This window comes from Mustela nigripes, chromosome 16 (assembly GCF_022355385.1).
Source record: "Mustela nigripes isolate SB6536 chromosome 16, MUSNIG.SB6536, whole genome shotgun sequence".
Taxonomy (NCBI): Eukaryota; Metazoa; Chordata; class Mammalia; order Carnivora; family Mustelidae; genus Mustela; species Mustela nigripes.
The window spans coordinates 47,553,086-47,570,685 of record NC_081572.1 but is presented as its reverse complement, the minus strand read 5'-3'; the positions used below and the strand labels follow the sequence as shown (position 1 = coordinate 47,570,685).

The 17,600-nt window shown below is 60.1% G+C and overlaps 2 protein-coding genes across 3 annotated transcripts in view; one reads left to right on the top strand and one right to left on the bottom strand.

Annotated features, from left to right (window-relative positions):
• SLC5A10 (solute carrier family 5 member 10) overlaps positions 1-17,600 on the top strand; it is a 58,854-nt gene that overhangs the window by 3,962 nt on the left and 37,292 nt on the right. Inside the window, exons 2-10 of one of the 2 annotated variants that reach the window (XM_059380416.1) lie at positions 1,018-1,089; positions 1,302-1,406; positions 1,773-1,832; positions 2,329-2,433; positions 2,542-2,586; positions 8,098-8,203; positions 8,421-8,501; positions 9,993-10,198; positions 13,865-14,000. In XM_059380416.1, coding sequence (XP_059236399.1) covers positions 1,018-1,089; positions 1,302-1,406; positions 1,773-1,832; positions 2,329-2,433; positions 2,542-2,586; positions 8,098-8,203; positions 8,421-8,501; positions 9,993-10,198; positions 13,865-14,000 — 916 coding nt within the window. The remainder of the gene's footprint in view (positions 1-1,017; positions 1,090-1,301; positions 1,407-1,772; positions 1,833-2,328; positions 2,434-2,541; positions 2,587-8,097; positions 8,204-8,420; positions 8,502-9,992; positions 10,199-13,864; positions 14,001-17,600) is intronic. The other variant, XM_059380417.1, reaches the window with a different exon arrangement.
• Positions 10,205-17,600, bottom strand: part of FAM83G (family with sequence similarity 83 member G) — a 30,354-nt gene continuing 22,958 nt past the window's right edge. Inside the window, exons 4-6 of the mRNA XM_059380414.1 lie at positions 16,605-16,729; positions 14,594-15,839; positions 10,205-10,770 (exon numbers count right to left, since the gene is read on the bottom strand). Coding sequence (XP_059236397.1) covers positions 10,363-10,770; positions 14,594-15,839; positions 16,605-16,729 — 1,779 coding nt within the window. The 3' untranslated portion in view covers positions 10,205-10,362. The remainder of the gene's footprint in view (positions 10,771-14,593; positions 15,840-16,604; positions 16,730-17,600) is intronic.

The following is a 17,600-nucleotide window of genomic DNA, read 5'->3' as shown; positions in this document are numbered from 1 at the left end:
TTCTCTCTCTCCCTCTGCCTCTGCCCCTCTCCCCACACCATTCTCTCAAAAAAAAAAAAAAAAATCTTGGGGCGCCTGGGTGGCTCAGTGGGTTAAAGCCTCTGCCTTTGGCTCAGGTCATGATCCCAGGGTCCTGGGATCAAGCCCCGAATCGGGCTCTCTGCTCAGCAGGGAGTCTGCTTCCCCCTCTCTCTCTGCCTGCCTCTCTGCCTACTGGTGATCCTTCTCTGTCAAATAAATAAATAAAATCTTTAAAATATTAGAAGAAATCAAGGGCCAAAGGGTTCTCAGAATCCTGGGCTCAAAGTCCTTACCAAGACGCAAAAATCTCTGCTTGGGGCGCCCGGCTGGCTCAGTCAGTAGAACATGCAACTCTCGATCTCAGGGTCATGAGTTCAAGCCCCACGTTGGATACGGAGGCGACGTAAACCATGTTAAAATATATAATTCGCTGGCATTTTGTACAATCACAGTGCTGTGTAACCATTACCTTTATGTGGTTCCAAGACTTTTTCATCACCCCAAAAGAAACCCCATACCTATCATTCCCCAGCCCTGGAAACCCCTGCTGTGCCCTTTGCCTTTAAGGATTCACCTGTTCTGGACGTTTCCTACCTGTGGAATCCTACCGTGTGTGGCCTTTTGTGTCTGAATCCTTTTACTTAGCAGAAAGTTCCCGAGGGCCGTCCATGTCATAGCAGGTGTCAGAAGCTCATTCCACCCTGTGGCTGGGGAATATTTCATTGTGCTCTGGCTAGACCCCATTTTGTGGGGGCATCTGGGCCTATCCCCCTTTGGGCTACTCTGAACATCCAGGGACCAGTTTTGTGTGAACCCAGTTTTCAGTTCTCTCAGATGTTGGAGTGCAATGCTGGGTCATCACGCTAAGGAGGTGAATGTTGAACGTGAACGTGGAAGTCTTTGGGAGGGCCCACAGGCTGTTTTCTGCCACGACGGCCCCATTTTACATTCTCTCCAGTGTGTGCCAGGCTCCAATGTCTGCCTCTGTTCTTACAGTCCTCATGCCGGGCCAGCAGGAACACGGTGAGAGGCTACTTCCTAGCGGGCCGGGACATGACCTGGTGGCCGGTGAGTGCACTCCGACGCCCCCAGCCCCTCCTTTCAGGGTGTGGGGGATGAGGGATGCCCTAGGCAGGCACTGAGGGGACAGGTTGAGGCTGGCAGGGGGACCCCAAGCTGGGAGTGTCAGGATGCGGTGCTGGGAATTGTGCAAAGTGTGGGGGTTTTGGAGGCTGGTAGGGAGGGCCCGAAGCTGATTCCTTTTCCTCTCTGTCCTCCAGATTGGAGCCTCTCTCTTCGCCAGCAGCGAGGGCTCAGGCCTCTTTATCGGACTGGCGGGCTCGGGGGCGGCCGGGGGCCTGGCTGTGGCGGGCTTCGAGTGGAATGTGAGCTGCCGATGGGCAGGGGTGGGGGGTGGGGAGAGGGATTGGCACCCTAAAATGCGGTGGATAGGCCTCCACTGGAGTTTGCCCTTGGCCCAGAGGGCAGCTCCCAGGAACTCCGGGCGGCCAATGTCTAGACGGGTGGAGTTCCAGGGAAAGGTTGGTCTTCAGAATGCCAACTGGATAGGAGGGGAGCTGTTAGTCTTGGCCTGGGGCCATCAGTGTACAGGCACACAGAGAGGGAACGAGGCCATATCAGGTTCTCCTGGCAAGCCAGGCCTCCAGACCGCTGGTCCTGGCTACGTCTCTAGAGCAGGACTCAGGGGAGAGTTGCACCTGCTGTCCTCACCCTGCCTCTGTCCCCCTCAGGCCACGTATGTGCTGCTGGCTCTGGCGTGGGTATTCGTGCCCATCTACATCTCCTCGGAGGTGAGTCCACTCGCCGCTCTCAGGGCTGGGCTGTTAGTTCAAATGACGTGCCTACCAACTCATGCAGACAGGTCCCTGAGGACCTCAGCCTGGGTGGCTTTGCCTGCCGGTTTCTACTCCCCAGCTTGCTGTATCTGGGCAAGGAAGCTCTGACTACTTGAGCACATGGGCGAGACACCGCTAGGCCGCACAGCTGGGTGACAGCGCTGGGCGACACCATCCCCGACTGCCCACTCCCGCAGCCCCAACTGGGTGGTCCCTGCCTCCGTGGCTACCACTTGCTGACTCTCTCTCCATCCGTCACGGCCGCCTTCCCCACCCAGCTGTGCCAATAGTTCATTCAGATGCATCGCCACAGCCCCTCCAAGCTTGTCTCTCTGTCCCTAGTCCAGTCCCAGGTGCTGGGGCGGTAATGAGTGGGCCTGGCCTTGTCCTTGAGCATCTCTGGGTGGGATCTCAGAGGAGTACCTAGCCCCTGCCCCCGTGTCTCCGCCAGATTGTCACCATGCCGGAATACATTCAGAAGCGCTACGGAGGCCAGCGGATTCGCATGTACCTGTCTGTCCTGTCCCTGATGCTCTCCGTCTTCACCAAGATATCGGTGAGCTGCACCCCCCGCTTCTGGCGTCCAGCCAGCACAGCCTGGAATCATCCCTGCTCCAGGGGCCCCTCAGACCTGACATCCTCTCATCTGTCTCTTGTTCAACAGCTGGGGAAACTGAGACCCAGAGAGGGACAAGGACTTGCCCACAAAGTAAGCCTGGAATAGCTGGACTAGGGCTTCCAGAATGTTGGTTGGGGGAGCTGGCAGTGTTGGGGGCAAAGCAGGCTTCCTGATTCCTGCTTTGCTCCAGGCAGAGATAGGAGGGTGGTCACCGGTGGGGGCGGGGGTCAGCAAGAAGATGAGCCAGGACTGACCACTAGGGGGCGCTGAGAGCCCCTGCGGTCTCTGGTTCAGAAGCTGCAGGGAGCCCTCCTGAGGCTGTGGAGCCCTCCTCAGGTTGTGGAGCTGCCCTTGTGGGCACTCCTGGCCGCTTTCCCTTGGGAGCCTGGACTTGGTCCCCCCGGTAGGGTAAGAGCAGAACACACCCCTCAAATGTCCATCCAGGCTCCCTTACTAGGGCTCCCCTTCTCTGAGCCCCTGATTTCACAGAAAGGGAAACTGAGGCCCAGGGCGGGGAACTAACTTGTCCCAAGCTTCCTGGTGACTTCATGGTAATGCCATGTCTTCTGGCTCTCACTCCTGAGTCCAGGGGCACTCTGCCCTTGACCCCCGAAGCCATACAGCCTCCTTCAGCCCGTTTCTGGAAGGACTGGGGAAGTGGGGACCAGGGCCCGAGTCCTACATCAGTCTGCTTCTGGCTGGAGGCAACCAGACAAGAACACGAGCCTCCGTCTGCTTGTTCGTAAAGAGGGCTGGCTGTGCCTGCCTCTCACGGCGTCTGTGAGGGGGTGGGGCTGGCAGGTGGGGTAGAGGAAAGTGGTCAGGGAGGCCCCCCAGCTCCTGCTCCGTCCCAGCCGCCTCCTGGAAGCCAGAGCCACAGAAATCAGGCAGACCTGGCCTGGGCCCTCCAGGCTCTGGGTATGGCAGGAGGCAGGTGAATACACAGGGAATCACACACACACCCAAGCAGGGGCTGTTAGGTTGGGCTCTAACGGGGAAAGGGACACTGACGGGGGAGGGGAACAGAGGCCAAAGAGAGAGATGGGTGGGCGGTGGAGGATGTGTCCAGGAGACAGTCCGGGTCCAGAGGCCTGCATTCTAGGTGTCTCTAAGTCAGACGCTTCTGGGACCAGAGAGGAGACAGTGTGAAGACCTGGGGAGTGGTGGGGACTGGGCAAACCAGAGACGGTCATGCTCCCGGATTCACACAGAGCAGACCTGGTGCCGCATTTGGCTTTTGGGCTGCTAGCTTCCCAGTCCCGACCTCAAGGGCTGCAGCGGGAGATTGCCAGGAGCCAAAGGACCCAAGGACCCTGGGGGCTCGAAGCCGGGGACCGACAAAGTCAGCTTTGCACCACTGGCTCTGACGCCTACCAGTGGGTGGACTGGAGGGGGGAGGAGCGAGAAGGGGGAGTGCCTAGTGGGGCCCTGTGGGGCCAACCTGTGGACACGGGTGGTCTCTTACCGCACCCCCCCATCCAGCTTCGTGCTGTTACTGATCGGCTGTGAGGTCGCATGTCGCTCAGGGCAAGCTTCAAGGGGGTGGCCTGGGTGGGATTCCACAAGGGCTGAGTGTTAGGAGGGGACGTCCTAACAGAGATCTCACCCTGCAAGCCGAGTTTACAGATGAGACAATTGAGACCTAGAGAGTGACCTTGACTTGCTCAAGGTCATGGTGAATCAGGCGGAGAGCAGAGTTAGAACCCAGGCCTCTGCCTCCCAACCTGGGGCCCCAACCTCTGCTCTACAATGCTGAAGCCAGCCTGGACTGGACGCGTGATGGGGATCAACTGACCCTCCTATAAAATGGAAAGCAGTCCACCAACGTCAAGGCCAGGGCCCTAGCGCCAAGGCCAGGTGGCCAGATGAAGCCGAGAGGGGAAGCAGAAGGAATGCTAACTGCCTTGGCTTGGTTTGGGCGGGATGGGCCACCCTGGCTGATGACTTTGGGCTGAAACTGTTGGATGTGCACGTGCCCAGGTGGCTTCCAGAGGCCCTTATTGCGCCGGGCCGAGCCCTGGGAATGCCCCAGTTGTCTGCACGTTCAGCACCCGCCCCAGCTGCAGTCTGTCTGGTCAGAGACCACAGGGCTCACTTGCTCCCATCCCTCAGACCACCACCCTGACTCTCAGATGGGGTCAGGGGCCACAGAACCCATCACTGTATGGCTCTGGGCTAGTCATTCAACCTCTGGCCAATAGAGAAACATGGCACAATACCCTAGGCCAGCGGGAGTGAAGGCCGGCAGTGGCCTCCAAGATCCCCCAAGATGGGGCCCCTGCTGCCTCATGCGCCTGTCCTGTCCCTCTCCTGTCACACTACATCATTCCAACCACCCTGGCCTCCTTGCACATCCATGAACACACAAGGCGTGATCCTGCCCCCGGGCCTTTGCATTTGCTGTGTTCTCTGCCTGGAACCTTCTTCCCCTGGATATCTACATGGCTCGCATCTTCATCTCTGTCGACTCTTTTCATTTCACCTTCTCAGTGATGCCTGCCCCTACCTGCTTTCCCTCTTTTTCATAGTCGGACTGTCTTCCGGTATGCTGAATAATTTACTTAGAATGTCTATTGTCTGTCTCCCCCGTTTCTTCTCTCTGCTCATTCCTGATTCTCTGGCGCTTCTAGGTGACTGGCATACCTCATGGGACTGAAGGAAGGGATATGCCAGGGGCCAGCTAATTCTTTCCGTGAAGACCCAGAAAGTGAGTCTTTTGGGCTTTGCAGGACATATGCCTATCCCTCACCTTTGCTGCTGGAAACACAGTACCGAGGCCTGTGACTGCATTTGGTCTGGGGACTCTGCTGTGCCCACCGCCCGTGCACATATGTAAATGTAGCTATTTGAGCCCCTACTGTGCGCCAGGCCCTGTGTGAGCCCTGGGTGATGGACACATTCCTTACAAGGGGCTTAATGTTCTCCACAGATCAGTACACAGGCCAATATACTCGTAACAGCGAAGTGTGGTTAAGACCCAAAGGCGGGGCCAAATTCTAGAACAAGGAGAGCAGGAGCAGAGGTCAGGTTCCCTTTGGAGAGAGGGGTCTGCGTTGAAAATGCCAGGTCTGCAGCGGCAGAAGGAAGGGGTGAGGCTGGAGGGCAGGGAGCTGCTGAGCCCGGGGAGGGATGAGTGAGGAAGGGGACTGGACGGGGCTGCCTGACGGGTGGCACAGGGCCTCTGGGGCTGGCTGGATGGATTTTTGGTACTATGTGCTGTGGAAATGCAGAGAACTTGATTTGTCTTTGGGCAAGCTGAGTGTGGGAGGGGCCCGTGAGGGGCTTCCGGAGGGAGGGGGCAGAGGGTGGGGACAGTGCACGCGGGAGTAATTTGGAGAGAGCACTGGCCAGTGGGTTGGGTGCAGGGAATGTGGCAAAGGTGAGAACTTTCTGGAGCCCTGAAGGGACAATGATAGCCTCGAGGGAGATGGGCAAGGTTTGGGGCAGGGCAAGCTCCCTTGGAGGTCCTGCCCGCCCTTCCCCTAACTTTCCTGAGGGCTCGTCTCTGTGGAGGGATGGAGGAAGCTGGGCCTGCAGCCGTGCCCTGTCTCCTGCTTCCCCATTTTCCAGATAAGGGCCACCGAGGCTCCGGAGGCTCCATGACCTGCTCATGGAGGACCAGGACCCAGACGAACAGGGAGGGACACAGACCCAGCCCATGCGGCTCTGGGTTTAGGGCTCTTAGCTTGTACCCGGGTGTGGCTCTCTTGGGCCCACAGAAGACGGAGCTCGGGCTGCAGGAGAGGTCAGACTGGGCTGGGTGCCATGGAAAGTTCCTCGCTGCGACTCCCCGGGAGCCTACAGACAATCTGATAGGCACTGCAGCAGCAAATCTTGACTTCTCGCTCTGTGGGGTCCCGGAGGGAGGACAGCAGCCAAGTCCCAGGTCCACACCTCTGCCTGTTGCTGCTCCGGACACTGGTCCAAGTAGGCCTTGGGGCCTACTGCCATGGAAGCAAGTCCCTGGGGAGAGGTTAGGGGAGCAGTACTGGAAGACAGTTCTGGAACATGGGGCACGTACATGGGGCTGCCCAGCGCACAGGGACCTGGTCAGCCAAGGCCCAGGGGCAGCAAAGTGTGTGGTATGATGGCCAGGCCGGGGTGACCAGAGTCACCTGGGCTGAGAGAGATAGATGCTTGGGGCCTGAAGGCCAGAGCTCGGGGCTCTTCTCTGAGGACAGCCTGGGTCCAGAGAGGGGTCCTGAGTGCTGGCTGGAGGACTGAGCAGGCACGAGGAGGTGCTGCTGCTTTCTAGAGATTTCCTGTCCCTCTTCTCCTGAGAACTCCAATATCGGATACCTGTCAAGGCCTGGCCTCAGGAAGTCCCTCCCTTCCCCAGGCCTCAGTTTCTCCTCTGGTCTGATGGGGCAGAGGGCTTGAGGAGTCCTTCCTGCTCTGACGTTCACAACCCTGGGCTTCTCTGCCTGGGCTGGAAGTAGACACACTCTGCCCAACACGCACGCACGCACACATACACGCACACACTCACACTTTCACACCAACACCAGCAGCCAGAGCGGGGTCCACTGTTCTCCTGAAAGCACCGTGTCAGAGTCCGCACTGGCTGATCTCTCCAAGAGAGAGTAGAAGTGCAGGGAACCCAGGCTTTGGAATAAGACCCAACTTCTGCAGGCTCTGTGTCCTTAGGGCTCAGGGTCTGGGGGAATAAGAGGGTTCACAAGCCGACTGGGCAGTGCTCGTCAGACCTATGGTGGGCCAGGCACTGCGGTAGTTCGAAGGGGCCTGTGCCCCCTGGGCCTCATGCTGAGTGGTCCCCCCCACACACGGGCTCTGCTGACCCACTGCCTTGCCCAGCCTTAGTCAGGAGCCCGTTGGCCCCAAAGACTGTATTTCAGGTCATGTGCTCTCTACTGATTAGGCCCAGAATGGCAGGTCAGGAAATTCAGCACGGTGGAGCCCCTTGTCAGGTCCCTAGGTCCCACAGGACGGAGTCCTGTCCCACAGGACAGGCGGGGCTGAGGGGTGGAATGAGGGTTGTAAGGCTTACCCCAGGAAGAGGACTCTGGCCCCCCATGCCGCCTGGGGTCCGGGATGATAGCAGCTGGGTCCAGTCCAGCCCCTGGGACCAGCCTCGGCGTGACACATGGCCCTGGCCTTGGGTCCAACCCCAGCGGAGGGCAGTAAGCAAGACTGCCAGCCTGTTCCCCAGCCTGCCCCCCAGAACACATCTGGTCTTTTTCCAGGGCTCCCTGGCTAATGGGGAGCAGAGATTAGGGGCCACACATAGATGGATACTGGCCTGGAGACCCATTTCCTGAGGCCCATTCGTCTTCTTGCGCCTCCCTCAGGAAGCCCTCCTGGATTCCTCCTCCACATCCCATGGCAGGGGGGCCAGACTCAATGACAACACTGCTCCTCGGTGGACAGGGGCCACTTAGGACTTTATTAACATTAGCAACATTCCCTGCACACCGCTGGTCCACACCCAGGACCTCGCCCCACCTCACGGGGGTGCAGGAGTGGGGGTGGGGTGTCTCTCCCACCTTGTTCACGGGGCACTGGGGCCACACGTCACGCAAGTAGTGCCCAGGCTCCCGCAGTCCCCTCGAGCGTCCGCACAGTTCCTTTCCTATTCCCCAGATTGACCTGTATGCAGGGGCGCTCTTTGTGCACATCTGTCTGGGCTGGAACTTCTACCTCTCCACCATCCTCATGCTTGCCATCACGGCCCTGTACACCATCGCAGGTACGGTGCCCCGGCCAGGAGTGGGGGCGTGGGGAGGGCCTGGAGACAGGGGACTCAACCACCAGCCAGACCACCAGCCAACCTGGGGCACGAGCACGAGGCAGGGCCCCCCTCCCCACCGAGAGCTGGCTCTGCGGGCCCACCTGTAAAGGGCGGGGGACACATACCCTGGAACAGCCATCCCTCCTCCCTTGAGCTGCCCCATTTCTACCCGCAGGAGGTCTGGCTGCTGTGATCTACACAGATGCCCTGCAAACACTCATCATGGTGGTGGGGGCTATCATCCTGACTGTCAAAGGTGAGAGGCTGCGGGCTGGGGGCTGAGTGGGGAGGGCTGTGGCAGCAGACAGTGCTCCGGGGCTGCCGTGCTGGGACCCAGGTGCCAGCGCTTGGGGGGGGGGTGCTCATGAGCTCAAGCCCCCCCGGACAGTCGGCACCCTTCCCCCAACCTCCGCCCCTGCAACAACCTTCCCTGGGTGACCCTGGCTGCCTGCCCCCTTCCCACCTCCACTGCCTAGCTCAGAGTGTCACCCACCCTGGGCTGGCTTGGGGCTTGATGGTGAGCAGGGGGCCGAGGGCAGCCATGCACACCATCAGGAAACCACAAAGCAGCCTGGGCCTCTGTGCCAAATGTTCATATCATCACGTGCGTAATCCAGAGAAGCGCAGCTACCGCCGCTGGCCGGGGCAGGGGAGGAGGGAAGAGGGTGCAGACAGGTCAGGGATCCTGTCTGAGAATGTGGACGAAGCTTGTAGGTCTGCCCTGCTAGGTAGTGACCTCCCTGTACCTTTGCAATCCAAGCTGGAAGGATTACCCACAGGGGCAAACAGAGGTCTTTCAAGCCTCGTCCAGACTTGGACTGGAGGATCCCGTGGCCCGGCAATTTCCGACGTTAGGATAGCGCTTGTGCATCTGCTCTGAGGACCCGCCCGTGCCTGGGCTCCAGGCGGCAGTGAGCCGGGGGCCAAGGTCCAGGCAGCAGGCTTCCAGCTTGGGAAAGGCAGGGGGAGAGGGGCATAGAGCAGGTGGATGAGACAGTCTTGTGTTTAGACTTCTGTGTGTCTGCCTCCTTCCAGGCCAGGGGCCCACGTCCCTGGAACCCCTGCGGGAGAGGGAGCCTGGCGGCCAGGCCCAGGCTGGAAATGGGGGGAGTGACTGCAGACACAGAAGAAGCCACCGATGGGTTGGGGTGTGGCCACTTGGGGCCCTTGACCCTGAGGTAGACGGGAACAGTGGGGGAGTGAAAGTGGTCTGGTCTCCAGGAAATGACTTGTGGCCCGAGACCCAGCTGGCTGGCCACAGGGCCCTGGTCAGTCCCCTGTCCCCTCTGGGACTCGTTCTGTTCTCAGTGCTACATGACTGCCGGGCCTCCTCAGCTCTGCAAAATCATATCCTTCAGAAGCCCCAGGTCAGGACTTTAACACTTCAGACTCCTTGGGAAGGTCCTCGAATGCCAAGAAAAAATACTTTCGTTCCCTTGAGTCCACAGTCTGAAGCTTGTCAGAGAACCCCTCGCCCGAGGCCAACGAGCATCCAGGGGCCAAGAGGACACTGGGGTGTCCACGTGCAAAATGCTTATTTAATAATCTTACATTAAATACAAATAAAACAGTCATTTGAATTCCCCTGTTTTTTGTTTTTGTTTTTTAAACCCTCTACCCTCCATAACTTTCCAGACACCGGGAAAGGTGAATGGGAAAAAGTCATGTTTGATGCCTTGGGAAGTGGGGGCCTGGAGTCAGGGCCCCCAGCCACCAACCCGTCCCTGTCCTGCCCTGATCCCTCTAGCTTTTGACCAGATCGGTGGGTATGAGCAGCTGGAGGCAGCCTACGCCCAGGCCATCCCATCCCGGACCATCGCCAACACCACCTGCCACCTGCCACGGGCAGACGCCATGCACATGTTTCGAGACCCCTACACGGGGGACCTCCCATGGACGGGAATGACCTTTGGTCTGACCATCATGGCCACCTGGTACTGGTGCACAGATCAGGTGAGTGTCAATCCAGTCCACCCTCCTGCCTTCTGGGCTGGTCTCTGGAGGGTCCAGGCGGCCCAGCAGCCTGGCCCTGGCAAAGCCCCACGGATACCTGCTTGGTGAGTCTGGGCTGGGGCAGAGGCCTTGGACCGCACAGCTCCAGGCCCAGGGACCAGGTGCTAGGGGTCCTTGCGGTCCCGCGGGGCCTGAGCCCTCCGTTTTGAATCAGAGGAGCCCCACTGGCCACTGCCCGTCCTGGCCTTCAGGTGCTTGGACTGGGACAGTTTGGAGTACGAGATTCCAAAAGGGCTTGGCTGCTCCTCAGGGACCCTGCCATCAGCCTGGGAGCTGGCATTTCGGGCCGACCTTGGGGTCCCGGGATCGGCCAGGGTGCGGGGCATGGGGCCCCCCTTGATCTGCCAGGAGTATGGGCTTGTTGTGGCCGGGCCCGCTTTCCTGGTAGAGCTCTGGGCGCCATCAGCAGCAGGGCGGTACCGCAGGGATCCCGAGGTCCTCATCGGCCGCAGGAAGCCATCTTTCTCTCTGGTCCCTGAGGCAGGGACCCTATAGTGGGGGATGGGCTGGCCCTAGGAGAAAAAGAGCAGAGACAGTGAGGAGACCCCTAGGGCTGGGGGCATGACGCAGACAGCACACCTGGGTTTGCCTCCTGGCCTTGCCACTCACCCACTGTGGCCTGAGACAAATCTGTTTCACCACTTTGTGCTTCAGTTTCCCCATATCCTATGGGAATATTCCCACCTTTTGTGGTTACAATAAGGCAAGTTCCTGCTGTGCCTGGCCCAGCTTCCTCCATCCACAAAGGGGGCTGGATGGGTTTGTTGGAAGGAGCACCTCAATCCCGGCCAGGAAAGTTCTGTTGAGCGCCGGGGGCTGGGTCTTCTTGAGTCTGACTCTTGCTCTCTCTGGGCTGTGAACACACCAAGGGCCCTTGGGCAGTTCCAGGCAGCCCCTGGTGGCGAAATTCTTGTGGAACAAGAGACAACCATCTCGCTTCTAGACCTGGAGTCCCAAGGGCCCCGCCATGGGACTGAGGCCAGCCGGCTACTACGGATGAGTGAGGGGAGGCTTCCCTGCAAGGGAGGCCTGGCCAACCCCATCCCCAGGCCACAACCCCGAGGCCCAGATGGCAGACCTGGATCTGGACCCACAGTAGAGTGACCTCCCCTGTGGCCATGGCTCCCGTGGCCATGGCTCCCGCCCCAGCATGGGGAGTATTCAAGCGGGCTCAGCCCTGGCTCTCCCTCTCTGAGGGAGAGGTCGATAAAGGACCGTCTCTGGGCTGTGTCAGCGGGAAGTAATCCAGGACAGGAAGCTTCAGGAACCTTGGGAGGCTGGGCCTCAGTTTCCCCAGGTGTAACATTCCCGTCTCACATGTGGGCCACCGGCACACACACTGACCTGACAGCAGGTGTTTGCCCAGCATCTCAGGAGAGCGGAGGGCCTGCCTGTGCTCCTTTCCCCAGGACACCTGTCATCTCCCCACTCAGCACGGGCCTGGCTGGACACTGCCATTTCTGGGCACGACCTCAGTCAGATTTTGCCTTCCCCTGCCTGGCCTCATGGTCAGCGCTGGATGAGTCTTAATGCCTGGATAACAAGGTCACACCAGGGGGCTGAGGCAGTACGCTACTGAGCCCAAGGCGGTCCCGAGTACCACTGACACTGGGGCCTCACGGCCTGGCCTTACTTCCCTGTCATCCTCCCACTTGGGCTGGGTCTGCTTGGGGGATGGCCAGGCCTTGGCCCAGAACCCTCACAACATAGGTACCTTTGCCCCAGACCCCGTGTGTCTGGTCCTACTCTGCCATGACCCTCAGCAGCAAGCAAGGGCTTTGCAGGACGCCATCCCACCACCGGGCCAGGATAGCCCTCCGAGACGCCCAGTCTGGTCGGCACCAGGAGGTGGTTCTGTGTGCTGGGACCCCAGGGCTTGTCACTGGCTTTAGACTTTTTGCTACCTCCTTGTTCGTCCACAGTGTGTAGCTGACGCTCTCAAACTCAGGAACAAGCAAACCCAGGCCCAGGAGGCAAAAGGCCCCATGGGCAGCGAGCTCAGCCGCACTCCTCCCTGACCTCGGTAGCCCTGTCTGAGCACCCTTTGTCAACAACCAAGCCAGCTTAAGACCTTCCCAGAGAGCGGTGCCAGGGTCCCAATGCTCCCCTGTGCTGCGGCTGACCTTGAAGTTGCCCCCCAAGGAAGTCTGAACTCAAGGAACCCGTGAGCAGCCAGGCACAGGCTCGTCCATCACTCAGCAGCCCTGTGGGTCAGCGGTGGTGTCCCATCCTACAAACGAAGTCCCAGGGGCTCGGGGACTTCAGTGGCCAAGCGGGGGGGAGTGAGAGCTGGCTTTGGGCCTAGCCTGTGCTGAGACGTACTGGGGAGGCAGTAGCCCGCTGACCCCCCAGGAAAGGTCCTCCTGGTCTTGCTGCTCAATGCTCACTCCGCCGGAGTGGTGAGCCTCAGCTTTTCCAGCTGCAGGGTGGGGTTATGGCAGCTGCCCTCCCTGCCTCCCAGGGCTGGCCACCATGAGCACAGAACAAAATGATGGGATTTGATGTGCGGGGGTTTTAGGGAAATGCCTTCTCCCACGAGGAGTGCAGCCATAAGACATCAGAGGGGAAGAGTCTACAGAGAGCTGCATCTAACCCCCTCCTTGTCCAGACAGGGAAACTGAGGCCCAAAGTGAGATAAGAACTTGACCCAAGTCAGAGGCAGCTGTTGGAGAAGTCAGCCTGACACACTCGGGGTCACCACTCCAGCGCCCCATAATGACTGTCCTACCAAGAACTGTGTCTTAGAGGGAAATGCAGGCAGCTCTGCATTCAGCCAGCATGTTTGGAAAATAAGTTCAAAACCACAGACCCTTATTTCTGAACTGCGGGTGGTGACTTCAGCTGCAAAACATACATACTTACAAGCTGCAGACTGTCCAACCCTGTGAACATACTAAAAATCACTGAATTGTACCATGTATGTGGTGAGCTATATGTGAATTCTAGCTCTGTGAAGCGGTTTAAAGTTACACTTAAAAAAAAAATACAAAAGAAAATCATGTCAGAGCTAGGAGGGATCTCAGCTGCCAGGGGTTCTGATGACCTGTCTCTCCTCCCGTTCTGCAGATCTGGAAACTGAGGCCCAGTTAGGCTATGTCTAGGGCTCCCTGAGGAGCCGCACTGAGGCGGCGTCTAGCATCCCTCCACTGCCTGACCACAGGCTTCCCCGAAGCCCAGGGTTCGAAGCTCCAGCTCCTGGGCCAGTGGTGTCAAACTGTCATTGTCAGTATCTGCTCCCGGCACGTGCAAGACTGTGACCGCTCTCGTGAGGGCATGGGAGATGGGGTTGTGGGGAGGCGTTCCCCAGATACCATCCCACCCAGGGTGTCCTCCAGCCCTGACAGCTGCCACTGTGGCTGGCCAAGTGGGATTCAACCCTTCCCCACTTGATAGATGAGTGAGGAGACTAAGCAGGAGTCCCGGGAACAGGACGGGCTTGCTTCTGGTGGGAATGCCATCGGGGGTCAGGCTCAGCTGTCTCAGAAGCTCTAGGGCTAGAGGGACAGCATCCTATTTCCACCCGCTCCCTCAGACACAGCAAGAGGAAAGCCCCCCCGCCAGGCTCCCCTGAGGGGAGCTGGACTCACCCCCTCCTCGTGCCCCCAGGTCATCGTGCAGCGGTCGCTGTCCGCCCGGGACCTGAACCATGCCAAGGCCGGCTCCATCCTGGCAAGCTACCTCAAGATGCTGCCCATGGGCCTGATGGTCATGCCAGGCATGATCAGCCGCGCGCTGTTCCCAGGTAGGACAGGCACGGGGGCGCTGGGCCAGGGCTGCACGGGGCCCGCGCTTCTGGGTCCTGGACCTGCAGCGGTCACCAGGAGGGGAGGCAATGGACGAACGTGAGCGGTTTCTTGGCCTAGGGGAGAGCGGAGGGGAGCAGTCCCTGGGGCCATCACCAAAGGGACGGACATGGAAGTGGCTTGACATGAGCTTTAGACGGGAACCGCTTACTGCTGTGTGACCTTGGGGGTGTAAAGGACGTCTCTGTGCTGTCACCAAGTAAGGGAGTGGACCACCCACATGGCTGGGAAGAGTCAACTCCCTATAATTCGTGTCTGAAATCTCTGGGTACTTTAAGCACCTTCTGGCTCCCAGTAGCTGGCTTTGGTTGTCTTGATGGGGCACGGGGGCTCTGGGTCCCCAATGTCGGAAAAACCAGCCACATGTGTAGTCCTGGGTTGTTGCTACCTACCCCCACCCACCCCATTCATCAGTTTCCCCACTGTAGCAGGCAAAGCCATCTGATCTGGGGACCTGGTACCCCGGCAGACGACCACTCCGGCTGCTCAGACCTGGGGGAGGGATCCCTCCTGGGCAGGAACCCCGACTCACCTGTGTCTCCTTCTCCGTGGAATGCGGGGCCTGTGTCCTCCTTGGAGTACCCGCCTCTTCTCTCTCCTGACCTGGGGCCCACAGCGAGCCACCCAGGGGTCCACCAAAGGTCCCGTGGGTCACATGGGGGGCACTCAGCTGCCGGCGGGGGGGCTGGGCCGGCCCATTGGCTACCTGCTCTGAGTGGCGCCTCTGGAGAGGGGCCGAGCGCCCCCTCACCTCAAAATACTCATCTGACACAGAAGAGGAGGCCACGGAGGGCCGCCGGGGGCCAGGGCCATGGCCAGAGCTGCCCGAGAGGCTGTCCTGGTCACTTAGGGTCACGTAGTCGTCGTCATCTTCCTCGTCCTCCCCATCTAGTCCATTGGGGATCACTGCTCCCTGGCTGTCAGGGTCGTCCTGGGTCACAGACAGCTGCCGCAGCAGTGGGGCGTGGCCAGGACCCGGGGTCCTGGGTGGTGTGCCGTCTGTCCCATTCTGGGGAGTCTCCTCTTCTGGGGTCCCCAGGGCCCAGTCAACACCGCCACTGTCCTGGGCAATCACCTCTGCCACAGGGACTGTCCGGGGCTTGGGCACGGGGGGCTGTGGCTTGGGGTCCTCCTGGGGAAGACCGTTCTCTGCTGGGCCCCCGTCCTGGGGGGCACTGGGCCCGGGGGCAGGGTTGCAATCCTGGCTTTGCCTCCACAGCTGGGTGCCGGCTTGGGAGGTGTCTCGGATCTTGATGCGGTTCATCTGGCTGGGCTGGGGGTTCCAGATGTTGGGGTCGATGATATTAATATAGCCCAGAATGTCGCTGCCGGGCTCGGGGTCCGGCTCCACCCATGTGGGCAGGTACTCGAACATGTTGGCCCGCTCCAGGTTGAGCAGGCCGGGGTGGACGGGCGGGGGCGCCTCTAGGACGTCTCCAGGCCGTTCTGCCAGGGTGGCACCCCGCAGCCCTGGGGGCTTCTTGACCTCCTGCTTCTCTGAGGAGGTCTTGGCGATCTCATCGGCGCTCTTGGCCTTGACCAGTGCGTACTTGGGGTTGACGAGCTTCTTGGCTACAGTGCCCGAGGGCACCAGTGGCACCACGGAGGGCAGCACGATGGGCTCAGGCTCGGGCTCCTTCTCCATGGTGATGCCCTTGAGGCTGACACCATGGGACATGAGGTACAGCTCCTGGAACTGCCGGTCAAACATCTCCACCACCTGTCCCGACAGCACGGAGATCACGTTCCGGTCCGTCCTTGCGGCCGACCACGTGAAGCTGCAGTACAGGGAGACAAGGCAGCCGAGTCAAGCACTGGGGGGCCAGCCTCCTCCCTCCAGCCGTGGGTCCCCAGTCTAGGGAGTCCTACCCAGCCCCCGCAGTGGGCGTCTGAGCAAGCCCTCGTGCACCCAGAGGCCGACGCTCCTCAGACTGGCCACGGGGGCCTGGATGGAACCGAGAAGTGAGCACAGGCCTCGGGCCCAGACCTGAGTCTGGGACAGGTCACGTGCACCAGGCTGCTCCCACCTGTGTAAGACAGCACAGTGGGGCACTCCTTGGGGTATTAGAGCGCCCCCGCTCACGGGATGCACAGTACAGCCCGGGCGTGGTCCAGCACCTGGGGGTGGGGGTGGGGCAGATGCTATCCTCGGGGGCTTGGCTGCATGGATGACGTGGCTGGGGACCCACCCCCCACTGTCCCCTGCACGGCAGAGTTTGCAGAGCTGCGCCACGGCCATCCTTGTCCTGGCCCATCCTAAGGTGGCTCTCCAAGGGACCTCCCTGTGTGTTCGGCCCACACCCACCTCCAGGCGGGTAACAGCTCTGGCTGGCACAACAGACTTGAGGACAGGAGTCCTCCCCTGCCTGCTTCCGGAGACAGGTGGGCGGCGTGCGGGCATGCCCCAGCCCCGCTCACACCTCAGCAGTTTGGGGACCCATGAACCGGAATAACCAGGGTGTCATAAGGCAGGATTAAGGGCAGAAACCAGCTGGGAACAGGAGCCACCTCTATCCCCAGGCCCCAGAAAGCTGGAGAGTCACCTGTAGGAGCCACAGATGGCCCGGTCTCCATCCACGAACATGAACTTCTGGGCCAGGGCACCCTTGAACTTGGTGGCTGACCGTGTGAAGAACTCTGTTCCCCCGCTGCTCCGCACCCTGAGATTCTGTGTTGGGGGACAGGAGACAGAATTACATGACCATGGCACTGACCATGCTGGTGGGGGGCAGACTTTGTGCAGGGGGGTGGGTGTATGTGAGGACCACAAGGTCGGGGGTCCAAGGCAGGAAGTGATGGGAAGACAGAAAGGAGGGTGGGGCTAGTGAAAAGGGGCCTGGCATAGGATGGTCTGGGCGTGGCCTGAAGGGTGTCCACAGCGCAGACGTGGGCAGGATGAGATCTGCGGGGCCAGGCCAGCATGGGACAAGCTGCTGCAGGGGTGGGAGGCTGTTGCAGGGTCTTGAGCAGGAGGGGCGTGCAGACGCAGTTAAGAAAAGTAACATGGGGGCTGTGCAGCTGGGGAGGAGGGAGGATTGCCTTCAGGGATGGGCGTATTGCTGTCAGGCAAACCTGTGGCCTTTCCCAGGAGAGTGACTGGCCAGGTCTCTCTCCCTGTCTTCCCTACTCGGCTGTCTCAGTGTCCCTGCTGAGCCCCGCTCACTGAGGACGGGGCTCGAAGCAGACTCTCCTACCTCCTCATGGGCCAGCTCATGGCCTGCCTCCCAGCAGCCGATCAGTAAATGGCCGAACCCACAGGGCAAGCTGGAAAGCCCCTGGGAACTAAGACCCAGAGGGAGGACACGGGGTTTCCTTGGTGTCACGAGCAGACACTACTGCCTGTGTCTGAGCCAGGTTGCTCCTGCCTTTCTCTGGACTCTGGCCAAGGAAGGGCCCTTCCTCCCTCACTGATGTGCCGTCTATGGGGCGCTGTGGGGCTCCGACTGCTGGCTGCCCTTCCCCCAGCAGGAGGTTCTTCCTCTGAGAGAGGGATGGGTGCGGGGGGGGGGGGGGGGGGGGGGGGGGGGGGGGGGGGGGGG